Consider the following 20,352-nt stretch of genomic DNA (forward strand, 5'->3'; position numbering starts at 1 on the left):
TTTGCAATGGAAAAAAATTAATTCTATGTTTCCAAATTTTGGTAAGGAGCCAAGAAATGTTAGGCTTGGACTAGCTACAGATGGAATGAATCCGTTTGGTAATTTAAGCACAAAGCATAGTTCATGGCCTGTTTTGTTGATAATTTACAACTTACCTCCATGGTTATGCATGAAACTCAAATATGTGATGTTATCTATGATGATTTCTGGTCCAAGGCAACCAGGAAACGACATTGATGTTTATTTAAGTCCGTTGGTCAAAGACTTAAAGATGTTGTGGGAGGAGGGAATTGATGTGTTTGATGGGTATTCAAGTGAATCATTCAAGTTGCATGCCATGTTGTTCTGCACAATCAATGACTTCCCAGCATATGGAAACTTGTGCGGGTATAGTGTTAAGGGGCATAAAGCTTGCCCTATTTGTGAAAAGGGAACTTGTTATCATCAATTGCATAATTGGAAGAAGATAGTTTACCTTGGCCATCGAAGGTTTCTTAAACCTAACCATCCATATCGAAGGTTAAAGAAAGCTTTTAATGGGTATCAAGAATATGACATTGCTCCTACTGCATTAACTGGTGACGAAGTTTATGAACGAGTGAAAAATTTAAATGTGGTGCTTGGTAAGACTAAAAAACAATCAAAAGATACAAACATATGGAAGAAGAAGTCGATATTATTTGATCTTCCATATTGGAAGGTTCTTGATGTTAGACATTGCATTGATGTCATGCATGTTGAGAAAAATGTATGTGATAGTGTAATCAGCACGCTTCTCAATATTTAGGGCAAGACAAAAGATGGGCTCAACTCCCGTCTAGATTTGCAACTCATGGGGATACGACAGCAATTATATCCACAATCTAAGGGTAAGAGGACATATTTGCCCCCAGCATGTCACACTTTGTCAAAAAAGGAGAAAGTTTTTGTTAGTGTTTACATGGTGTCAAAGTGCCACACGGTTACTCTTCCAATGTAAAAAGTCTAGTATCAATGAAAGATTTGAAATTAGTTGGCTTGAAGTCTCACGATTGTCATGTATTGATGCAACAATTTCTTCCTATCGCTATACGCGATGTTTTACCTAAAAATGTGAGACAATCATAACTAGGCTTTGCTTATTTTTCAATGGCATATGCAACAAAGTAATTGATCCTCAGAAGTTGGATGAACTAGAAGATGAAGTTGTTCTAATATTGTGTCAATTAGAGATGTATTTTCCTCCTTCATTTTTTGACATTATGGTTCACTTGATCATCCACTTGGTTAGGGAGGTTAGATTGTGTGGACCTATCTTTTTGAGGTGGATGTACCCAATTGAGCGATACATGAAGATACTAAAAGGGTATGTGAAGAACCAATATCGTCCAGAAGCATCCATCATAGAAAGGTACATTGTAGAGGAAGCAATTGAGTTTTGTACTGAATACATGTATCAAGCTGAATCAATAGGCATTCCTAAGACTCGTCATGAGGGACGAAGTACTGGGAAGGGTACAATAGGCACAAAACTAAAAAACATGACGCGAGAAGAAGTGCTTCAAGCGCATTTGTATATATTAAACAATATTGATGAGGTTCTTCCTTATTTAAATGCCCACAAAGACTTAGTGAAGAGAAACAACCCTCGCATGCCTGAGAAATGGGTGTTGAACGAGCATAATAAGACTTTAATAGAGTGGTTCAAAAAGAATGTTGGGACAAATTTAAATGTTTCTGAAACTTTACAACGGCTAGCTCAAGGACCTAACTTTGATGTGTTTACTTTCTGTGGATATGACATTAACAATTACTCATTTTATACAAAGGCACAAGATGACAAAAGTACTATGCAAAATAGTGGTGTTATGCTAGTTGCTCAATCTATGCATTTTTCAACCAGAAATGATAAGAACCCCATCACAGCATCCATGTGTTATTTTGGAGTTATTGAAGACATATGGGAGGTTGATTATGGTCCATTCCGAGTACCTGTATTTAAATGCAAGTGGGTTGATAGTAACAATGGTGTCAAAATTGATGAACTTGGATTTACCTTGGTTGACCTCAATAAAGTTGGTCATAAGGAAGAGCCTTTTATCATGGCTATGCAAGTAAAGCAAGTATTTTATGTCACTGATCCATCTAACAATAGGTGGTCAATTGTTCTACAAGGTAAGAGTAATAATATAGGTGATGAATTTGGAGATTCAATTGATATTATGGATACTCCTTCTTTGTCCAAACGGGTGCCAACTATTAATGAAGAAGATGATGTTGATAATGTACATGCCACTCGTGATGATCATCAGGAAGGAATATGGGAGAACATTCAAACTTGATCATATTTCCAAAATAGGTTATTATAGTTTTTTTTTTTTGTTAGTTACTCTATTTATACTTTTATTTTTGTTATCACTTTAAGTATTATTTATTATAATACTAATGACTTGTAGTTTATTTTGTTTCTGTCAACAGATAAATATGGATGAACATCAAGACTCTCCTTCAGACTCTACACAGACTACAGCCAAGAAGAAAGTCAGAGGTCCCACTAGAATGAAGAATGTCACATCCAAACGCCTTCACGAGGAGAGATTGCATGTTGATATTGATGAGATAACTAAGAGACCTATAGGAGACTCAGCTACCCAATTTATGAGTACCATGGGGGTTCTTGCTAGAACCAAGGTTTCTATTTTATTGCCTAGTTGGGATCATGTAGAGGAGGTTGTCAAGAACCATATTTGGGCAGATATTACGGTAAAATTTCATTACTCAACATTTTTCATTATTAAACTTCATTAGGATATAACATGTACTAACTCATTGTTATCATAAATGTAGGAAACTTGGGACATTCCTAGGACAGAGGACATGAGAAGGAAAATCCTCTCTATTGTGGCTGAGAGGTGGAGGGCATATAAGACCAGCCTCACAAACAATTACATTTTTGGAAAAAAGAAAGGTGAATTTCCTGGTTATAAGAACCCCACCATAGATCAAGAGACATGGAACGCATTTGTAGAGTCTAGAATGACTAAAGAGTTTTTGGTAAGTTAGGATTACATGCATTGTTATTTGTATTGTTCAAAATATTATGCTTTTACCTTTAATCTCATTATATGGTACTTTTGTAGGAGAAAAGAAAGAAGGCACAAGAGATTCAGGCAAACAATGACACCATTGTTGTGATGTCTCGTGGGGGTTATCCATGGCTTAAGAAAAAGTTGATGAAAGAGAAGGCTATGAAGCGTCAAGCTAGCCAAGATGAGACTACAGTTAGTGGTCCTCCTTCTCCACCCACACGCCATGAATTATGGAAGCATGGTCGCATAAAAAAAACGGGCGAGTTTACAACTGAGGCAGCAAAAGAGATTGCTAATAAGATAGTAAGTATAATTGTTTTGTACATATGGTGCTAATTAAGATATGGATCAATAGATGTTTATTAAATTGTTTTTGTGTCTTGTATTGTAGGATATATTGGAACAACAGTCCATAGAGGGATCTTTTGTTTCCCATGGACGCCAGGATATACTCACAGTTGCAATTGGAAAGCCTGAACACCCAGGTCGGGTTCGGGCTGCTGGTGGAGGTCATAGTTTACAAACCTACTTTGGATCACGCTCATCTTCACAGACATCTGGCACGGTGGACCAGTTAGTGGAACTAAAGGTCTCTCAAGTTATAGCAACTTATGAGCTAAAATTTAGTCAGATGTGGGAGGAGATTCATAAGCGGCTACAAGAGGACATGCAAAGGCAACTACAAGAGCATATGCAATCACTCAGCCAACAATTTCAACAAAGTACTCCAATAGTAGAACCATTTATTGCACGTGTGAGTACAAAGGGATCATGTGCTTCTATTGATCCCCCTATTACTGCCATTGGCCTGGGTACATCTAATAAATGTGAGTTGTTTGTGGATGGATCACTCGATCCTGTGGGTATAGGGCAGATTCACATATTAGGGTCCACTGTACACCATCAAGTCATGGGAGATGATATGGTTAGGGTTTCAGTGTTGGATGTGAGACAACCAGAGGCTAGAGTTCCTGTGCCCACAGAGGAGGTTCAGACAATGGGACAAGCCTTGAACACCTTCCTTTAGTGGCCTTATAAGTTAGTAAAGGTGATATCTACGAAGGTATGTTATTTAAATAATATTTAATTTTAAGTTGGTGTAATTTTATTATAATATTGTATAATATTAGCTTTGTACTGTGTGGAATAGGATATTGTTACCTCACCAAAGGGTAAAGGGACGGTCATTGTTACCCCTTCTAGAAATCTTCCTCCAATAAAAAGGCTATGGAAATTAGTTGCAGATATGGAAGATGACGAGCAACCCAAAAAACTCCCTTGGCCTCCTGAAGTGTTTAACATGTCTAGTAAAGTACCTCTATATATAAGTCAGAGTGATATATCAGAGATTACAAATGGTCATTTATGCTAAACATATCAATTTTGCAGTTATGGTTGTTGTAAGTATTTAAATTATTTTTAATTATATTTTGTTGATTTTTTCTAACATTATTTCTAACATTATTTCTAACATTATTTCTATCGTTGTAGATTTATTCATAAATTGAGCGTTGATAAGGGAAATGATCACATATATGGATTTTTGGAGCCTGAGTCAATCCAAAAAAGTGGGAACAAAGTCGAAGAAATACAAGCTTACATTCAAAATTGGATGTTCGACTCAAATAAAAAAGTTTACTTGGCCCCTTATTTTTCTGAGTAAGTTTAGTTTTATATAATTAAATATAATTTTTTATAAAAGCTATTTTTTTTATTACTCATAATTTCTTAATGCAGTGCTCATTGGCAACTTTTAGTTATTTGTCCTATGGACAACATAGCTGTGTGCATTTGCTCGTTGCATAAACCTCCTCCTATGGATTTTAGACAATTATTAGATAGGTCAATTGTTTAAAAATATCTAATTTCTTTTATTGATTATCATTACATTTGACTTTACACTAATCATAATGTCATTTTATTATTAGGACCATGGAAGGATATCATATACTTAAGGGTTCAAAGATGAAGAAAAAAATAAGTTGGGTCTCTCCTAAAGTAAGATTTTAATTCTAGCAATGATATTTTTTTAAGTAATTTAGTAATTTTTTAAAATTACTATTCTATTGAAATTGATTTTATATTCTTTTTGCAGTCTCATAAACAAAAAGGAAATTATGAGTGCGGATACTATGTAATGAAGACAATGCATACTATTGTCGATTCACAAATAGTATTTGGGTGGACTGAAGTAAGTTTTACAATTTTGAAAGTTTTTGTTTTAAGTTCTCATTCTATATATTTTATGAATTATTACTAATTATTTTAATTTTTCTTAACAGATATTTATAGATCGATCACCATTGCCGCTAGAAGACATAAACATCATTAGGGAGCAATGGGCCACATTTTTTATTGACCATTACTTTAACTAGTTTGGACTTATGTTTTATAGTATTACTTTAACTAGTTAGAACTTACATTTCATTGAGCAATGTAGTCTATTTATGTATTAGATGTATTTAAAACTATTCAATTATATATATGATTAACATTTATCATCTTGTCAATTGTATGCGATTTGTGCTTCTTCATTGAGAATATATTTTGAACTGTCTGGTTTTTCTGCAGGTTTTTTGTTCTGAGGTGCTCTCAAAACAAGTCAAACATACAAAAAAAAATCACTACTTTTAAGATCGGTTATGATTATAACCGATCTTAAAAGTCAACATTTTTAAAATCGGTTGTCTCATAACCGATCTTAAAAGTCTTGACTTTTAAAATCGGTTCTGTAACAACCAATTTTAAAAGTAGACTTTTAAGATCGGTTGTTTTATAACCGATTTAAAAAGTCAAGAATTTTAAGATCGGTTGTAAAATAACCGATCTTAAAAGTCTACTTTTAAAATCGCTTGATAACCGATCTTAAAAGTCTACCTTTTCAAAATCGGCTCTTTTAAGATCGGTTCGATAACCGATTTTAAAAGTCCAAAATAACCTATTTTAAAAGCCTTTTTTCCACTAGTGATTGTAATGTTTTTCCTCTCAATTTTCTACTTCTTTATATTTCACTAATTATCTAAACTTAGGTTAATATATTTTATTGTTGGTTATCGTTCTTTAACTTTGGTTCTTGACTAAAATATTATAAACTTAGGTTAATATCATTTTGTTGTCGGTTAATATCACTAAAATACAATTTTATTGTAATGCTTTTCCTCTCAATTTTTCTCTTCTTTATATTTCATTAATTATATAAATTGTGCGATAGGCTAAAGTTTCCTGTAATACTTTATTACTTTTAGAATGCATATTTGTCAATGATTTATCATTAAACTCTATTAACTATTTGAAAATATGTTTTCTTTACTAAATTAGATCACCCAAACAAAACATGTCTAAAGTGCTAGATAGGTTTCATATATACAAGCATATATGTAGCAACATAATGCAATATGATCGAGAATAATCATGTAATAAAGATAAGTGGAATGAAACATCTATAAAAGTTAGATTCTTAGATTAATCTTTGTAGTTGTTAGTTTAAGTTTGGGCTGGAGTGAAGGTAAACGTATGGTCGAAGGAATCTAATATAGCTAGTTATCTAAGATAGCACATCTTGTGCCTTGTTTGGCATCTCCTAATGGTATCATGACGTTAATTGCTTGTAGAAGTTCACAAGCTAATCCATGGGTAGCAGTCGTCATTATAGGACAAGAAACGACTAGGGTAACGGGGTCTTTGGCTTTTTAGTTATGTGGTGCTAAACGTAATAATGGTAATTTTCATTGAGAATAACTTGCGAAAATGACAATAAATATGGAGTCTCTCACACAAACTATAGTCAATGATATATTTCGAGGTTCGCTACCTGATAAGTAAGTCGTTTTATTAACTTTGCCCGATCTTGATGTCTCTATATGTGCAAGTGTATCTTTTTCAATAAAAATTTCTTGCAACAAATACATATAAGTTGTTTTATTAACTTTGCCCGATCTTGATATCTGCATGTGCAGGTGTATCTTTCTTAATCAAAATTTCTTGCAACAAAAAATACATTAATATATTAAATATGAATCTTTATCTTATTTAAGAATATTTTTTGGAATTTTTTTAATGAGAAGATTTGTAAGAATTTTTTAATTTTTTTTATTTAATTTAATTTTTATTTATCATAATTATTTATTAATTAAATATTAATATTTTAAAATAAATTATCAATAAATAAAAAAAATATTTTTTAAGAATATAAAATATTAATTATTAATGTTTAAAATATTTATGTATTCTTATTTTAAATATAATTTATATATTCAAATATAATATTTATATATAATTTATTATAAATTTTAATAATAATATATATAATAAACAAGTATATGTGGATAGACTAAAATATTAATAAAGGATTATGATTGATCTTGTTATACCAATTATAAAATATATTTAAAATTTGTATAAATAAATATTTTAAAATGAATAAATAAAATTTTAAATTTGAGTTAAATAATTTATATTATGATACAAAATTATTTTTAATTATTGATAATTTATTTTAAAAAAATATTAAAATTAATTTTTAAATAAATATTATAAAAAAAATTAATTAGATATCAATTTTTTAAAATTTAAGAAAAAGTGTTTCTAAAGAAATGTTTTTTTTTTCAAAGAAAACAATTCTTTCAAAAGCAAGTAAGACTTCTTCCTAAAAATAGTATAATTTTTTTTATTTTAAAAAAATAAGTTTAGTCAAACAAATTGGAAAATTTAAGAGTGTTTATCTACTCTATATATAATTTAGATAATTTCTTTTACTTTTTTTAACGTTATATATAAATAGAGTAAGCTAACAAATTTATCTTATTAGATATATTTATATTGCACCACGTGTAAAAAGAGAGTTTACTAAAGTCTTTTTAGTAACATAATTTCTTTAATATTTTTAAACTTTTTTAATTTTAAAATAATTTATTTTTCAGAATTTTAACTAAAATTATAATAAGAAAGGAATATTTTATTTTGTAACTAAATCCTAAACCCTAAATTATTTGTCCCCTTTAAATTCATTATTACAATTCTCAAAGTCGTCAATTTTGGAGTATATATAAGATTCACTTTTCTAAATCTTCTCTCTCAAATCTTTCTAGTCACTTAGGAAATTTTCTTTCCTCAAACACTTTCATCAAGGAGACCTTCTAGCGGCAAGTACATCATCTTTTACTTATCTAGATCTCTTCCTTTGAAGAATGGTGTGCCAACTTCATTCTCTTTCTCACCATGTGATTTATTTTCTGAGTTTTTTTTGGATCGGTGGAAGCAATCTTGACAAGGAAGATGTCTTCTAAGGAGAATTCGAGTTTTATTCACCTTGAAGATTCCATCACTTTATATTATAACTAAGTTAATCGAAATTATTATTTATTTATTTTAAAAAAGGATGTTATAAGCGAGAAAGACAATTGAAGAGAGAAGAAAAAGAAAAGAAAGAAAAAATTCATAAAATCTTAAAGATTTTTACGAGATTATTGGATGAATGATTAATATGTAAATTCTACTAAAAAAATCCTACAAAATCTATGATCCAAAAGAAACAATTATTTTTTTTAGGTTTTTGAATACCGATACACTTTTTTTAAATGAAAAAAAAAATCTTAATTCAATAATACCAAATTTCAATGTACTACTAAATTTTTTTTTATTGTTTTAGTTAAATACTACTAGATTTTGATGTGCTTTTATCAAATCCAGATTATGTTAATTGAATATCACATGAAATTTTAATATTAAAAAAAATCTCAATTGAATATTAATTACAATATTTTTCATAATAAAAAAGTATTTTAAAAACCTTTGAAATCCTAATTCAATACACTCACCTAAGATTAAAAATAATATATATTATTATAATTAAAATCATATTATAAATACCTCTTATGAGATCATCAATGTCATTATTATTGCAATTAATTGTCACTATTCCTACCACGTTATCACACCCTTTTCATCATCTTAACTTTCATCATCATCATCATAACTTGTATCACTATCACTAAAACCGCTCTCCCATCATTGCGTAGATGATGAGTACCATTGTTATCGTAACAATGTATCATCGTTGCTACAATCATGCTCTCATCATTGTTGCTGCCATGTAATTGCAACGATAATGTGTAGTGGTTGTAACAACAATGTCAATCATTATATTATTGCTACAACCACTATCTCTATTGTTGCAAACATCGTCTCTATTGTCATAATTGTGACACAATGACAACAACAATGAGATCAATGGTTGTGGTGAGATAAAATTTTACTATCACCACTATCATTGTAATAACTCCTATTAATTTTCGCATTGGTTAATTAATTGTGAAAATGGTGGAAGTGATAATTAACATTAATATGAAGTTGCTAATAATATATATATATATATATATATATATATATATATATATATATATAATTCTATTTATATTATAATTCTATTTATATTATATATTTATTAGTTTTACTAATACAACTTATTTTTTGATAATTATATTTATATAGTATGTAGATATGTAATTAACTTTCTTTTATACAAAATATATCTCTTTTATGAGTTCATGTCATAACTTTTATGTAGGTTTGTAATAATTTGAAGGTAAAAAGAAAAAGAAATGAGTTGATAACCAATGACTTCCAAAATTATAAACTAAAATGACTCTTATGCTACAGTTTGTTTTATAAGAGAGAACCGCAAACTAGTGCAAAAGTATTCCGTGGGAATGTAATACAAGGCAACGTACCTCTTTCATATAGGAGAAACGATAAAATGAAAAATGGATTAAAAATAAAAATTAATCTCTATATATTAAACATAAATTTCTATTTCACACGAGAATAATTTTAGAAATCTTTTTTCAATGAAATTTTTTTTAAGAATTATTTTAATTTTTTTATCTAATTCAATTTTTATTTATCTTAATTTTTTATTTATTACATATTATATTTTAAAATAAATTATTGATAAATAAAACTAAAATTTGTGTTACAAGATAAATCATTTATCATAAATTTAAAATATAATTTATATATTTGAAAAATATTTATATATACTAATTTTAAATATAATTTATATATAATAAACATCTCTTTACATTACCCAGACTAAAATACTATGGATATAAACATGCATAATAATTTGTTCATTTCGTCACTTCCTTAAATTTATACTTTCAATTTCTCAACATGAATTTATATCATCCTACTTTATGACGTCGACATTGACGCAAGAAGGAAAACTAGTGGATATATAATTAATTAAGCCAATTTAAAATGTACTTTTCAACGAAAATTAATATTCCACAAAGATTACGCATCACGTATTTAACAAAATTGTCTTAATTAGTAATTCCAAAATATATAGAATTTATATCATCCTACTTTATGACGTCGAGATAGTGACGCAAGAAGAAAAATTAGTGGATATATAATTAATTAAGCCAATTTAAAATGTACTAGTCAACGTAAATTAATATTCCACAAATATTACACATCACAAATTTAACAAAATTGTCTTAATTAGTAACTCCAAAATATATAGATGGGAGCACTTCAATATGTTTTCCTCCATTCAGTCATTACCAATATACTTCCAACTTGGCAATTGAGTTTTATCATGCTATTATGATATGAAATTCAATAACATTACACAAATTAAGCACAACCATTTAATAAAATGTCTTCATAACTCAAAAACTCTATAAATAGGACACTTCATTTATATGCAAGCATTCCATCTCGTACAAACTATCCTACTACGAAGTTCTTAGTCCTTTCCGTGTTTCCTCGAACATGTATGCTTTTATATTTTACTTTTCTGCCTTGTGTTCCCTTTCTGTTGTGTCCTTGGCTGAAGCAAGTAAAACCCCAGGTAGTTTCAGCATTGACCTAATTCATTGCGACTCACTATTGTCACCCTTTTACAATTCTTCAATGACCCCATCACATCTCATAAAAAATGCTGCTTTACGTTCCATTTCTCGATCCAATCTTCTTCACTTCCTTGTGGGTGAAAAAGAATCAACTGAAACTATTATAATTCCAAACTATGGTGAATACCTCATGAAATTTTATATTGGTACCCCACCTGTGGAAAGGCTTGCAATTGCTGACACAGGAAGTGATCTTGTTTGGGTACAATGTTCTCCTTGTATGAGTTGTTTTCCCCAAGACACTAATTTGTTTGATCCAAACAAGTCTTCCACGTTCTCAAATGTGTCATGTGACTCTAAACCTTGCACACTACTCCCTAGTCGCCAACATCGTTGTGGAAATTCAGGAGAGTGTGAGTATTTGTATCAATATGGTGACAAATCATTCACAATGGGAGACTTAGGTGTTGATGTGATTAAATTTGATACGGAACAAGACCAAGGTGTTACATTCCCCAAGTCTATTTTTGGGTGTGGATTTAACAATGATTTTACAGCTGCTAAAATAGGCAAAATCACAGGACTAGTGGGTCTTGGAGCAGGGCCATTGTCATTAGTTTCACAACTAAGTGATCAAATTGGTCATAAATTCTCCTATTGTTTGCTTCCTTTTAGTTCAAATTCCACTAGCAAATTGAAATTTGGGAAAGAAGCAATAATAAAAGGGAATGGTGTTGTGTCCACTCCCTTAATAACCAAACCTTCTTCTCCTACCTTTTACTTCCTTAATCTAGAAAGCATTGTTGTTGGACAAAAGAAGGTGCAAACAGGTCAAACTGATGGCAACATAATAATCGATTCTGGGACAACATTGACGTTGCTTGAACCAACTTTATACAATAAGTTTGTGACTTTGGTAAAAGAAGTCATTGAGGAAGAGCAAAATCCTCCAAGCCCTTTCGACCTTTGTTTTAGATATAAGGATGATATGAATTTCACTGATATTGTATTTCAGTTTAGAGGAGCTAACGTTTCCCTACTCCCCCAAAACCTGCTTCTTCTGTTGGACACCAACTTGTTATGCTTCGCAATTGTGTCCAGTAATCAACAAGGGTTTTCCATCTTTGGGAACGTGGCGCAAATTGATTTTCAAGTGGAGTATGATCTTGAAGGCAAAATAATATCGTTCGCTCCTACTAATTGTACCAAGTTAGGTTAATCTCATCGTTTGTTTAATAAAGTATTTAGTAAGTTGTACCAGTACTGATGGATTATCAAAATAATGAGGATATATATGATGTCTTCTAGGTAATAACGATAATGAATAAATTGAACCAAGAGTTCTTTATATACATGTATTCTTCCCAATTTTGGCCTTAATATTAATATTGTTTTACGTTTTGTGATAGTCAAATGCAAAAATCACATTTTATTTTTTGTACCAGACAACAAAATTATTACTTTAGTTTCCTCGTTCTTCGCATATCACTACAACAAAATTGTCATATAATGACACACACCCTATAGTGACACTATATATGTCACTAAAAATTATTTTTACCTATACAATAACTACAATATATGTTGGTATATTATTAAAAAGTGTAAGTATAGACTATAGTGACACACAAAATATGTTGTTAAATCTCATTCAAAATCAACACTAAAATTGTGCGTAACTATATGACAAATAGATATATACCTACATATATTATATTGTACCTATAGTGACACTTTTTGTATGTCACTATATGTAACATTTCTTGTAGCATCCTTCACATAAAATTATTAATGCGTCCAATTTTTATTTTGATTTTGATTTTTTACTTTTTGTAGTAATTATTATGAAGATATTTAGAGAGAAACTTTAATTATATAATGTTAACCATGAAATCTGTTAGAGTTTGGGTTTGAATCTAACTTAAACTCAAAAACTAATTTGTATGATGAGAATTATCACTCATTTATTATATATCTGTACTAATTAATTATCAGAATTAAAAAATAATAATTTTATACAATCATTTATTCATACATAATCATGTAAGGTAAGTTATTGATTTTTATAATAATTATTTTAAAAATTATATTAATAATAATTTTTAATTATTTATAATGTAAAATTATTTTATATTGATAGTACATAACTATTAAAAAAATAAGTCGCTTTTCAGTATTTTCAATAAAAGTAAAATAACGCCTTGAAAACCTTAAATAATTATAAAAGAATGGGTTATATATATATAAAAGAAATTTTTTGAGATTGTATTTTTTAATTTCAATAGGATGGGAAAATGGAAAACAAAGTGGAGCCTTAAGTATGCCTTTCGCTCCTTTGACTACACCTACAAAAAATCCTTTCATCGAATTATTTGCTAGTACTACACCTTTATTTGTTCCCCTTATGCACCACAGTACACATATCCCTCATCAACAACATTTTGAACAACCTTAATTTCATTATTCGCCTCCAAATCTACACCACCATGTCCACATTTCTCCTCCCTTTACTCACTTATTTACCCTTCAATCCTCATTTTACCCCACCTCATCAAAACTTAAAATATCAAAACTTCAACTCAACTTCAATGGAGTAAAACCCTTAGATATGATTAGTTTTTTCAAGCCGATCAAATTCTTTTAATGTAGTAAGTTCCTTGGGAGTATCGACTTCCCTCAATTCATTTTATATAAAAGTGGAAGCTCTTAACGTGTTTAAGTAAATGCACCACAACCACTAGTTCACAAATTAGCATTCGTTTTCCTGAGCCTTGAAACTGGACTTTGGACCCTCATCTTACGAGAATTACTAGGTAAAACTTTTTAACCTTTGCCAAGCATGCTCTATTTCTTATTACTACGCCATTTTTGAAAAAAATTGCAATAGAATTATTAGTTTACCTATTGAAAATATCTAAATTGTTTTATTTCAGATCTTATTCAAGAAATTTGTCACGAAAAGGTTATTCTTTGCCCTATATCTAGTGGGGTTTCATGAGTAGTTTTCAAAACAATTTCAATTAAAAGGAAATTCATGAGTGGACTACATGTGCGAGTAGGAGTTAGGGTTTTGTTTAAATACATTAGTAATGCTAGGTTGGTGGGGAGGTAGAAATACCTCCATACAAACTGCTACTGATGTTATGGAGGAGATGAATGCAATTGACCTCATAGAGGAAACTAGAATCCTATCAGAGGCAGAATTACAGAGGAGGATTCACTTACAATAAACATATTGGGAAGTGGCACTTAAAGAGGAGTCTCAACTGGCTCAAAAGGCGCGGGTCAGGTGGATACACTTAGGTGATATAAACTCAAAGTATTTTCACCATGTCATAAACTTGAACAGGAAGAGGAACTACATGCCTGGTCTTCTTATTGATAATCGGTGGGAGGAAGAACCTACAATAGTCAAAGAACACATTAAATCTTTCTATCAAGAAAGGTTTAGTGACTCCGTGACTCATAGGCCAAGCCTGGATGGGGTCAGATTTCAACAGTTAAACGCTCAGCAATTAGAGTTGTTGTCCAGGCCATTCGAGGAAGATGAAATAAAAAGGGCAGTTTAGGCGTGTGGGAGTGATAGGTGCCCAGGCCCAGATGGCATAAACTTCAAGTTTATCAAGGAATTTTGGGACATTATGAAAAGGAACTTGGTGCTCTTTTTCCAACAGTTCCATGATAATAGCAAATTACCTCGAGGGACCAACTCCTCTTTTATTTCTCTGATTCCCAAGGTTGATACACCGCAAAGTCTGAATGAGTATAGGCCTATTTCTTTGATAGGATGTATGTATAAGATACTCGCAAAGATTCTAGCACTTAGACTCAAAGTAGTGCTTCCTTATTTAGTCAATGAGAGGCAGATGGGCTTTGTGGAGGGAATGGGATTATTACAAGGTGCTATGGTTCTTAATGAGACGCTTGATGAGGTTAGGCAAAAAAAGAAGTCATGCATGTACTTCAAGGTTGATTTTGAGAAGGCGTACGATTTAGTTTCATGGACCTTTGTGTTATATATGCTAAGGCGCTTTGGGTTTCAAGATAAGTGGATAGGTTGGATTGGTGAGTGCTTAAGAACCTCTTCCATGTCAGTTCTGGTTAATGGAAGCCCTACAACGAAATTTTCTATGCAAAAACTAGTAGAAAATAAGCATATTACGTCACCCCTTTTACGTCGGAAATACGAAAATCTGACGTAAAAAAAATGCGGTGGCATTTTTGTAATTTTTGCGAACTTTTTTACGTCGCACCTGGTAAGGTCCGACGTAAAAAGTCCAATCTACGTCGCACCTGGGAAGGTCAGACGTAAAAAGTCCAATTTACGTCGCACCCTACCAGGTCCGACGTAAAAAAGACGCAAATTTGAATAAGAGAGCGCGAGGCACACCGCGCGCATTCACTTTTCATCACTTTTCATTTTTTTCTCTGTAAACCCTCTCCCTCTTCTTTGTTACTGAATCGTTTTCTTGTTTTTTGCAGAGGGATGAACTCTTTGTTACTCATTTGCACATTGTTGCTGCTCCTCAGGTATGAAACAAGGTTTCGTTAGCACTTTTCTACTTAGCATTGCTACTCTGGTTATCTATTTTATTCGATTTTTTGGTCGTTTTATTTGTGTAGGTAGTGGACGTTTTTGTTGTTGTTATTCTACGAAGCAGAATGGCTTGTTCTGCAAGCAGAACGGCCTGTTCTGCAAGCAGAACGGGCCGTTCTGCCTGCGTTCTTAAGTTTTTTTTTTTGTTTTTTTACGACTTTTTTACGTCGGTTTTCGTAATTTCCGACGTAAATTTACGTCGGATTTGAAGCCCCGACGTAAAATTTACGTCTCCCGCTTCTACGTCGGTACGTTTTCTGACGTAAAAAGCCTAAAATATCCGACGTAGTACACTTCTTTTGTACTAGTGAGGCAAGGGGATCCGCTAGCCCTTTTCCTGTTTGTTTTGGTTGTAGAGGGACTTACTGGCCTGGTTAGAGAAGCTTCGAATTCAGGTTTGTTCAGAGTTGTTAAAGTGGGATCGAAAGGTGAATTAGTTAACATCCTCAAATATGCAGATGATACAATCTTTGTGGGAGAAGCATCGGTGGAAAATGTGAGGACCTTGAAGGTAATATTGCGGGGTTTTGAATTGGCAAGTGGTCTTTGTTAGAAAAGAATGGTTCAATCCAAGAGGAGGGGTGAATTGGATTCTATGACACTTTAAATTTTTTTACAGTTCTTAGGATATTTATTTCAATTCAAACTTTTCTAATATGAATTTTCAAAGAAGTTTCTTAAAGACTTGTTAATGAAGAATGAATCCTATATGCTTTCTTGATTAATCATTGATAAACTTCAAGGTTAAGAACAATCAATATGCAACAAACATGTTAATCAAGAATACTCAAAGTAAAGAATAAGGGTAAGAGAAGATTGCACAAGTCTTTTATCCTGGTTCAGCCACTCCACATCTGACTTACATCCAGTCCTCAATCATAACCTGATCAAGATTTGTTCCACTATCTTAATGAAGAAGTTTTACAAGCATACCACACATGAATACACTCCTATATTCAAGATAACCACTTTCTTGACCCCAAGAAAGCACCCCTTGTAGAAACCCACTACAAGAATTCCTTCCCACTTGAGAAACCTACTCAAGATTTATAATTATTCACAAAGAATTAAAGGAATGAATTCACTTGGAATTCAGAAGCAAATCTTAATCCTTCTCTTTTTCAAGAATGTGATGATAATGATGATCTTTTCTCAAAGCATTTCAAAAACGTTTTACTTCTTGGTTTCACAAAGAAAACACTCCAAGAAGGTCACAAAGACTTCACAAACACGTTTTTCACTCTGTTCAATCTTATTCTTCTCTTGTTCTGAAGTTTCAAAATGTGAAAACTATTTATAACATTTTCAGAACCAGATAATCAATTATTTTAAAGAATAATCGATTATTTTGTTCTTCATGATTTCTGGAAATCAACCAAGAACAATTTAATCGATTATTTTGCAGGATAATCGATTATTCCAGAGAGTGGTTCCTAGGATAATCGATTATTTCACAAATAATCGATTATTTCACAAATAATCGATTATTGCAGCAAGGCATCATTTTTCCCTGTTGCTGGAATAATCGATTATATTTAATGATAATCGATTATTTTGAGTCAGTTTTCAAAAACTTTGTTTTATGTCTCAAAATAACTTCTTAAGTTTCAAACCCATCATCATACTCACTCTTAATTAGATTAGATAAAGATTAGCTCATGCACAAAGCATACACACGAAAAATAAGCTCAACAAAATAATACAATTTATAAGCTACTCCTATTACACAACATAATCACTACAAGAAAATAACGATTTTGCGACGGTTATATGGCCTACATTGCGACGGTTACAACTGCCGCAAAGACAACATTGCGACGGTTTGGGAACCGTCGCAGAGTTGTCCGTCACCAAGCAATTTTGCGACGGTTACTAAAACCGTTGCGCAAACCGTCGCAATATTTGAATTGCGACCCTTTTATCAACTGTCGCACGAAATGCCTCAAAATTAATATTACGACCCTTGATGTACTCGTCGCACGAACTGCCTCTATATTAATATTACGACCCTTTTTTTACCTGTCGCACAAAATGCCTCTAAATTAATATTACGACCCTTATATACTCGTCGCACGAACTGCCTCTAAATTAACATTGCGACCCTTCACTTAACCGTCACACAAACTGCCTCTGTATTAGATGTCGTGATATTTTTTATATAATTTTTAAAAATACATTTTATATAATTTTTTAAAATTAATTTATTCTTTAACTGTTAATTAGTTTCTAAAAATTAATTTATACTTTTAAATAAATTTCATATCACTTTTTAAAAATACATCAATCATTATTTATTTTATTTTATAAATATTTTGTATCACAATTTAATAAAGGTTAATGCATACTTATATTAATATTATATATATATATATATATATATATATATATTACAATACAATTAAACATTAATTAAATTACAATTTAGGAATTATTACAATAATATATACAACAATCATTTTATATATTTTTTTGTTACAATACTTGTCTAATTATTATTTTTATTTAAACTGTAATATAACTAAACAAAAATAAATAACATAAGCTAATAATAAAATAAAATAAAATTCATAAACATATAGAGTATTAAATTATGCTTCTCATACAACATTAAACAAATTCAAAGAAAACACAAAAGTATCATACAACATTAAACAAATTCAAAGAAAACATAGAAGTATGTATTTAAATTTCTTAATTAGAGTGCATAAATTAAAAGCAAAAAATAAACTAAACAGTGCTAGGTGAATCTAAGTCATGGCCTTCAGGAATATGACTCCCTTCAGAGGAAGGCTTTCCATTTCTGGGTGATTCCAAGTCAGGTGCCTGGAACAAAACAAAAAATTAATAAAAATAAGTAAAAATCAAAAGCATACTAGTGTCAACATTTATCAAGTATATTCAATTTTTCCACCTCTCACTGTGAGTACAAAATAAGCAGCAACATACACTACAATTCATCAAGCATTATAACAATACCATCAACCATTATAATTCCAAAGCCTTCAATCACACCATAGACCTCCCCAGAATGCAATACCACTAATAACCCATTAAACATAAGAATACTCAAAATTCTTATAAATATAAGTTACCCATTTGAATGTAGACAAAATTGCAATCAGTATCCAATTATTCTTATTGACATAAAAAAAATACAACTAACAACAATACAGGTCATTCTATGCTTTCAAATTTTAAAAAACATAATAATATTTATTTTACCTCATTTCCCTTAACACGTTGCATAAGAAATGCGATCTGCTCCTTTAAGACATCGACTTCTGCAACTTGTGCCTTGAGTGATTCAATTTCAGCTTGCATTTGTTCCATCTTTTCATTAGACTGAAAGGAAGTAGTTGATGATGTTGCATAAGAAAAAGATCCAATGATTTGAGATGGCCTAACTCCAAGTCCCATACCACGTACATAGCCAGGATGTTCTTTCCCACAAACTCTCTCAAAAGCTTCATTTTCAGAACAATTTTGCATTTCATTTTCTAACTTTTCCTGTAAATAACATTAAACATAATAACATTTAAACAGTACTAGACCACAAATAATAATAAAGTTCAAATAACAATAAAGTTCAAATAACACATTAAGCTTACATGTAACTCTCTAGCCTCTTCATTAACAAAATTTCCATCAGGCTTTTTGTGAGAAACTTGATACATTTCTGCTCTACTAAATTCTCGGCCATGTAACAACTCCTAACAATAAGCATCATGTAATGATTAAGAATACAAATTATCAATAAACATATTAGCTAGTTAAAATAAGAAATTGAACCATATATACCAACTCATCCCTTTTCCTTGCAAGAGTTTTAGAGCCTAGTATGTGGGGGATCATTAGCTTTGCACGATTTGCAGCATTTTTATTAGACATATCCTATAAGACAATAATAAGCAGGGTTAATATGATTATTATCCAACGTAAAGAACCATGTTCAAATGAAATTGCTATTACCATTGCTTTATTGCTTCGCCTATAACGCACAAAAATAGCCCAATGATCTTGGGGAATGTGCGGTGGGTGATTCTGTATATTTTGCTCCACAGATTTTTCCCAATCATGAAATTTATCGAACAATCTACACCGTTTGTCCTTCCATTTCTTTCCCAAGCTCCAAAAGATGTATTCTTTGTGTTTTTCATCGTTAACAACAAAATTAGCCTTCAAAATCAAAATAAACAATCATGTTAGACACAAAATACATAAAATAAATCAAACATCATTTTCATTTAACTTTAACTAATACCTGTATCGTGTTAAAAAAAACATTATTTTTATACTCTTCAGGAACCTGTGTCCATTTCTCATACAGTATAGGAAAGTTGCCAAAGTTGGATGCCACTTGGCCTAAAAATCCTGCTAACAAACTAGAAGAATTACCCACTGGTTGATTATGTCTATTCCATTGTGTCAGTATCTTTGTTGGACTATCAGTCATTGCAAACACATCTTGCACCCTTAGACGTGTTTGTGATATATGACCTTCCCCATCTAATACAACAAAGTTTATTGTTAACATAACATATAACAATTAAAAAGATATATAAAAACTAATTAAAATTAATTACGCACCAATAACATCAACCGTCCAATATGGAGATGTTCTTCTATGAACCACCAGTGAATTATCAGGTACATTCTCAGTCTCATTAGCCTCTGCTTGTACCTCTTCTTGTGATGATTCCACATTAGCTATAGGCTCACTTTGTTGACGAACACGTGCATTTTGATGAGATGTAGTAGGTGTATTTTGTGGATTTGGCATGGATCTACTCCTAGAAGCAACTTGTCTTGAAGGAAGCATATCTGTAAATAT

The 20,352-nt window shown here is 31.2% G+C and overlaps 4 protein-coding genes across 6 annotated transcripts in view; 3 read left to right on the top strand and 1 right to left on the bottom strand.

Moving 5' to 3' along the window:
- Positions 1–984: 984 nt before the first annotated feature.
- LOC145952640 (uncharacterized) lies at positions 985–3,419 on the top strand. 2 transcript variants are annotated; one of them, XM_083065464.1, is made up of 4 exons: positions 1,148–2,338; positions 2,458–2,742; positions 2,827–3,033; positions 3,120–3,419. In XM_083065464.1, exons 2-4 carry the CDS (start codon positions 2,464–2,466, stop codon positions 3,402–3,404), a joined length of 771 nt encoding a protein of 256 aa, XP_082921590.1. In that variant the 5' UTR covers positions 1,148–2,338; positions 2,458–2,463; the 3' UTR covers positions 3,405–3,419. The 2 variants fall into 2 exon arrangements, 1 of the variants encoding a protein (XP_082921590.1); XR_014430128.1 differs by lacking the exon at positions 3,120–3,419 and having other exon boundaries at positions 985–2,338; positions 2,827–3,034.
- A 46-nt stretch (positions 3,420–3,465) lies between these two features.
- On the top strand, positions 3,466–5,591 carry LOC145952641 (uncharacterized). Its single transcript, XM_083065465.1, has 5 exons — positions 3,466–4,131; positions 4,219–4,727; positions 4,997–5,066; positions 5,164–5,259; positions 5,351–5,591. The coding sequence occupies exon 1, from the start codon at positions 3,700–3,702 to the stop codon at positions 4,093–4,095; it is 396 nt and encodes a 131-aa protein (XP_082921591.1). The 5' UTR covers positions 3,466–3,699; the 3' UTR covers positions 4,096–4,131; positions 4,219–4,727; positions 4,997–5,066; positions 5,164–5,259; positions 5,351–5,591.
- Positions 5,592–10,478: 4,887 nt separating this feature from the next.
- Positions 10,479–12,606, top strand: LOC109802626 (aspartic proteinase CDR1). Its single transcript, XM_020364044.3, has one exon. It carries the CDS (start codon positions 10,845–10,847, stop codon positions 12,141–12,143), a length of 1,299 nt encoding a protein of 432 aa, XP_020219633.1. The 5' UTR covers positions 10,479–10,844; the 3' UTR covers positions 12,144–12,606.
- A 2,731-nt stretch (positions 12,607–15,337) lies between these two features.
- LOC109792498 (uncharacterized) overlaps positions 15,338–20,352 on the bottom strand; it is a 28,195-nt gene continuing 23,180 nt past the window's right edge. For both annotated transcript variants that reach the window (XM_083066074.1, XM_083066073.1), the window contains 7 exons: positions 20,109–20,342; positions 19,783–20,027; positions 19,491–19,697; positions 19,320–19,412; positions 19,130–19,231; positions 18,744–19,028; positions 15,338–18,344 (listed from right to left, as the gene is read on the bottom strand). In XM_083066074.1, coding sequence (XP_082922200.1) covers positions 18,249–18,344; positions 18,744–19,028; positions 19,130–19,231; positions 19,320–19,412; positions 19,491–19,697; positions 19,783–20,027; positions 20,109–20,340 — 1,260 coding nt within the window. In that variant the 5' untranslated portion in view covers positions 20,341–20,342 and the 3' untranslated portion in view covers positions 15,338–18,248. The remainder of the gene's footprint in view (positions 18,345–18,743; positions 19,029–19,129; positions 19,232–19,319; positions 19,413–19,490; positions 19,698–19,782; positions 20,028–20,108; positions 20,343–20,352) is intronic.

The sequence above is a fragment of the Cajanus cajan genome, chromosome 10, assembly GCF_000230855.2.
Source record: "Cajanus cajan strain Asha chromosome 10, NIPB_CcT2T_4, whole genome shotgun sequence".
Lineage (NCBI taxonomy): Eukaryota > Viridiplantae > Streptophyta > Magnoliopsida > Fabales > Fabaceae > Cajanus > Cajanus cajan.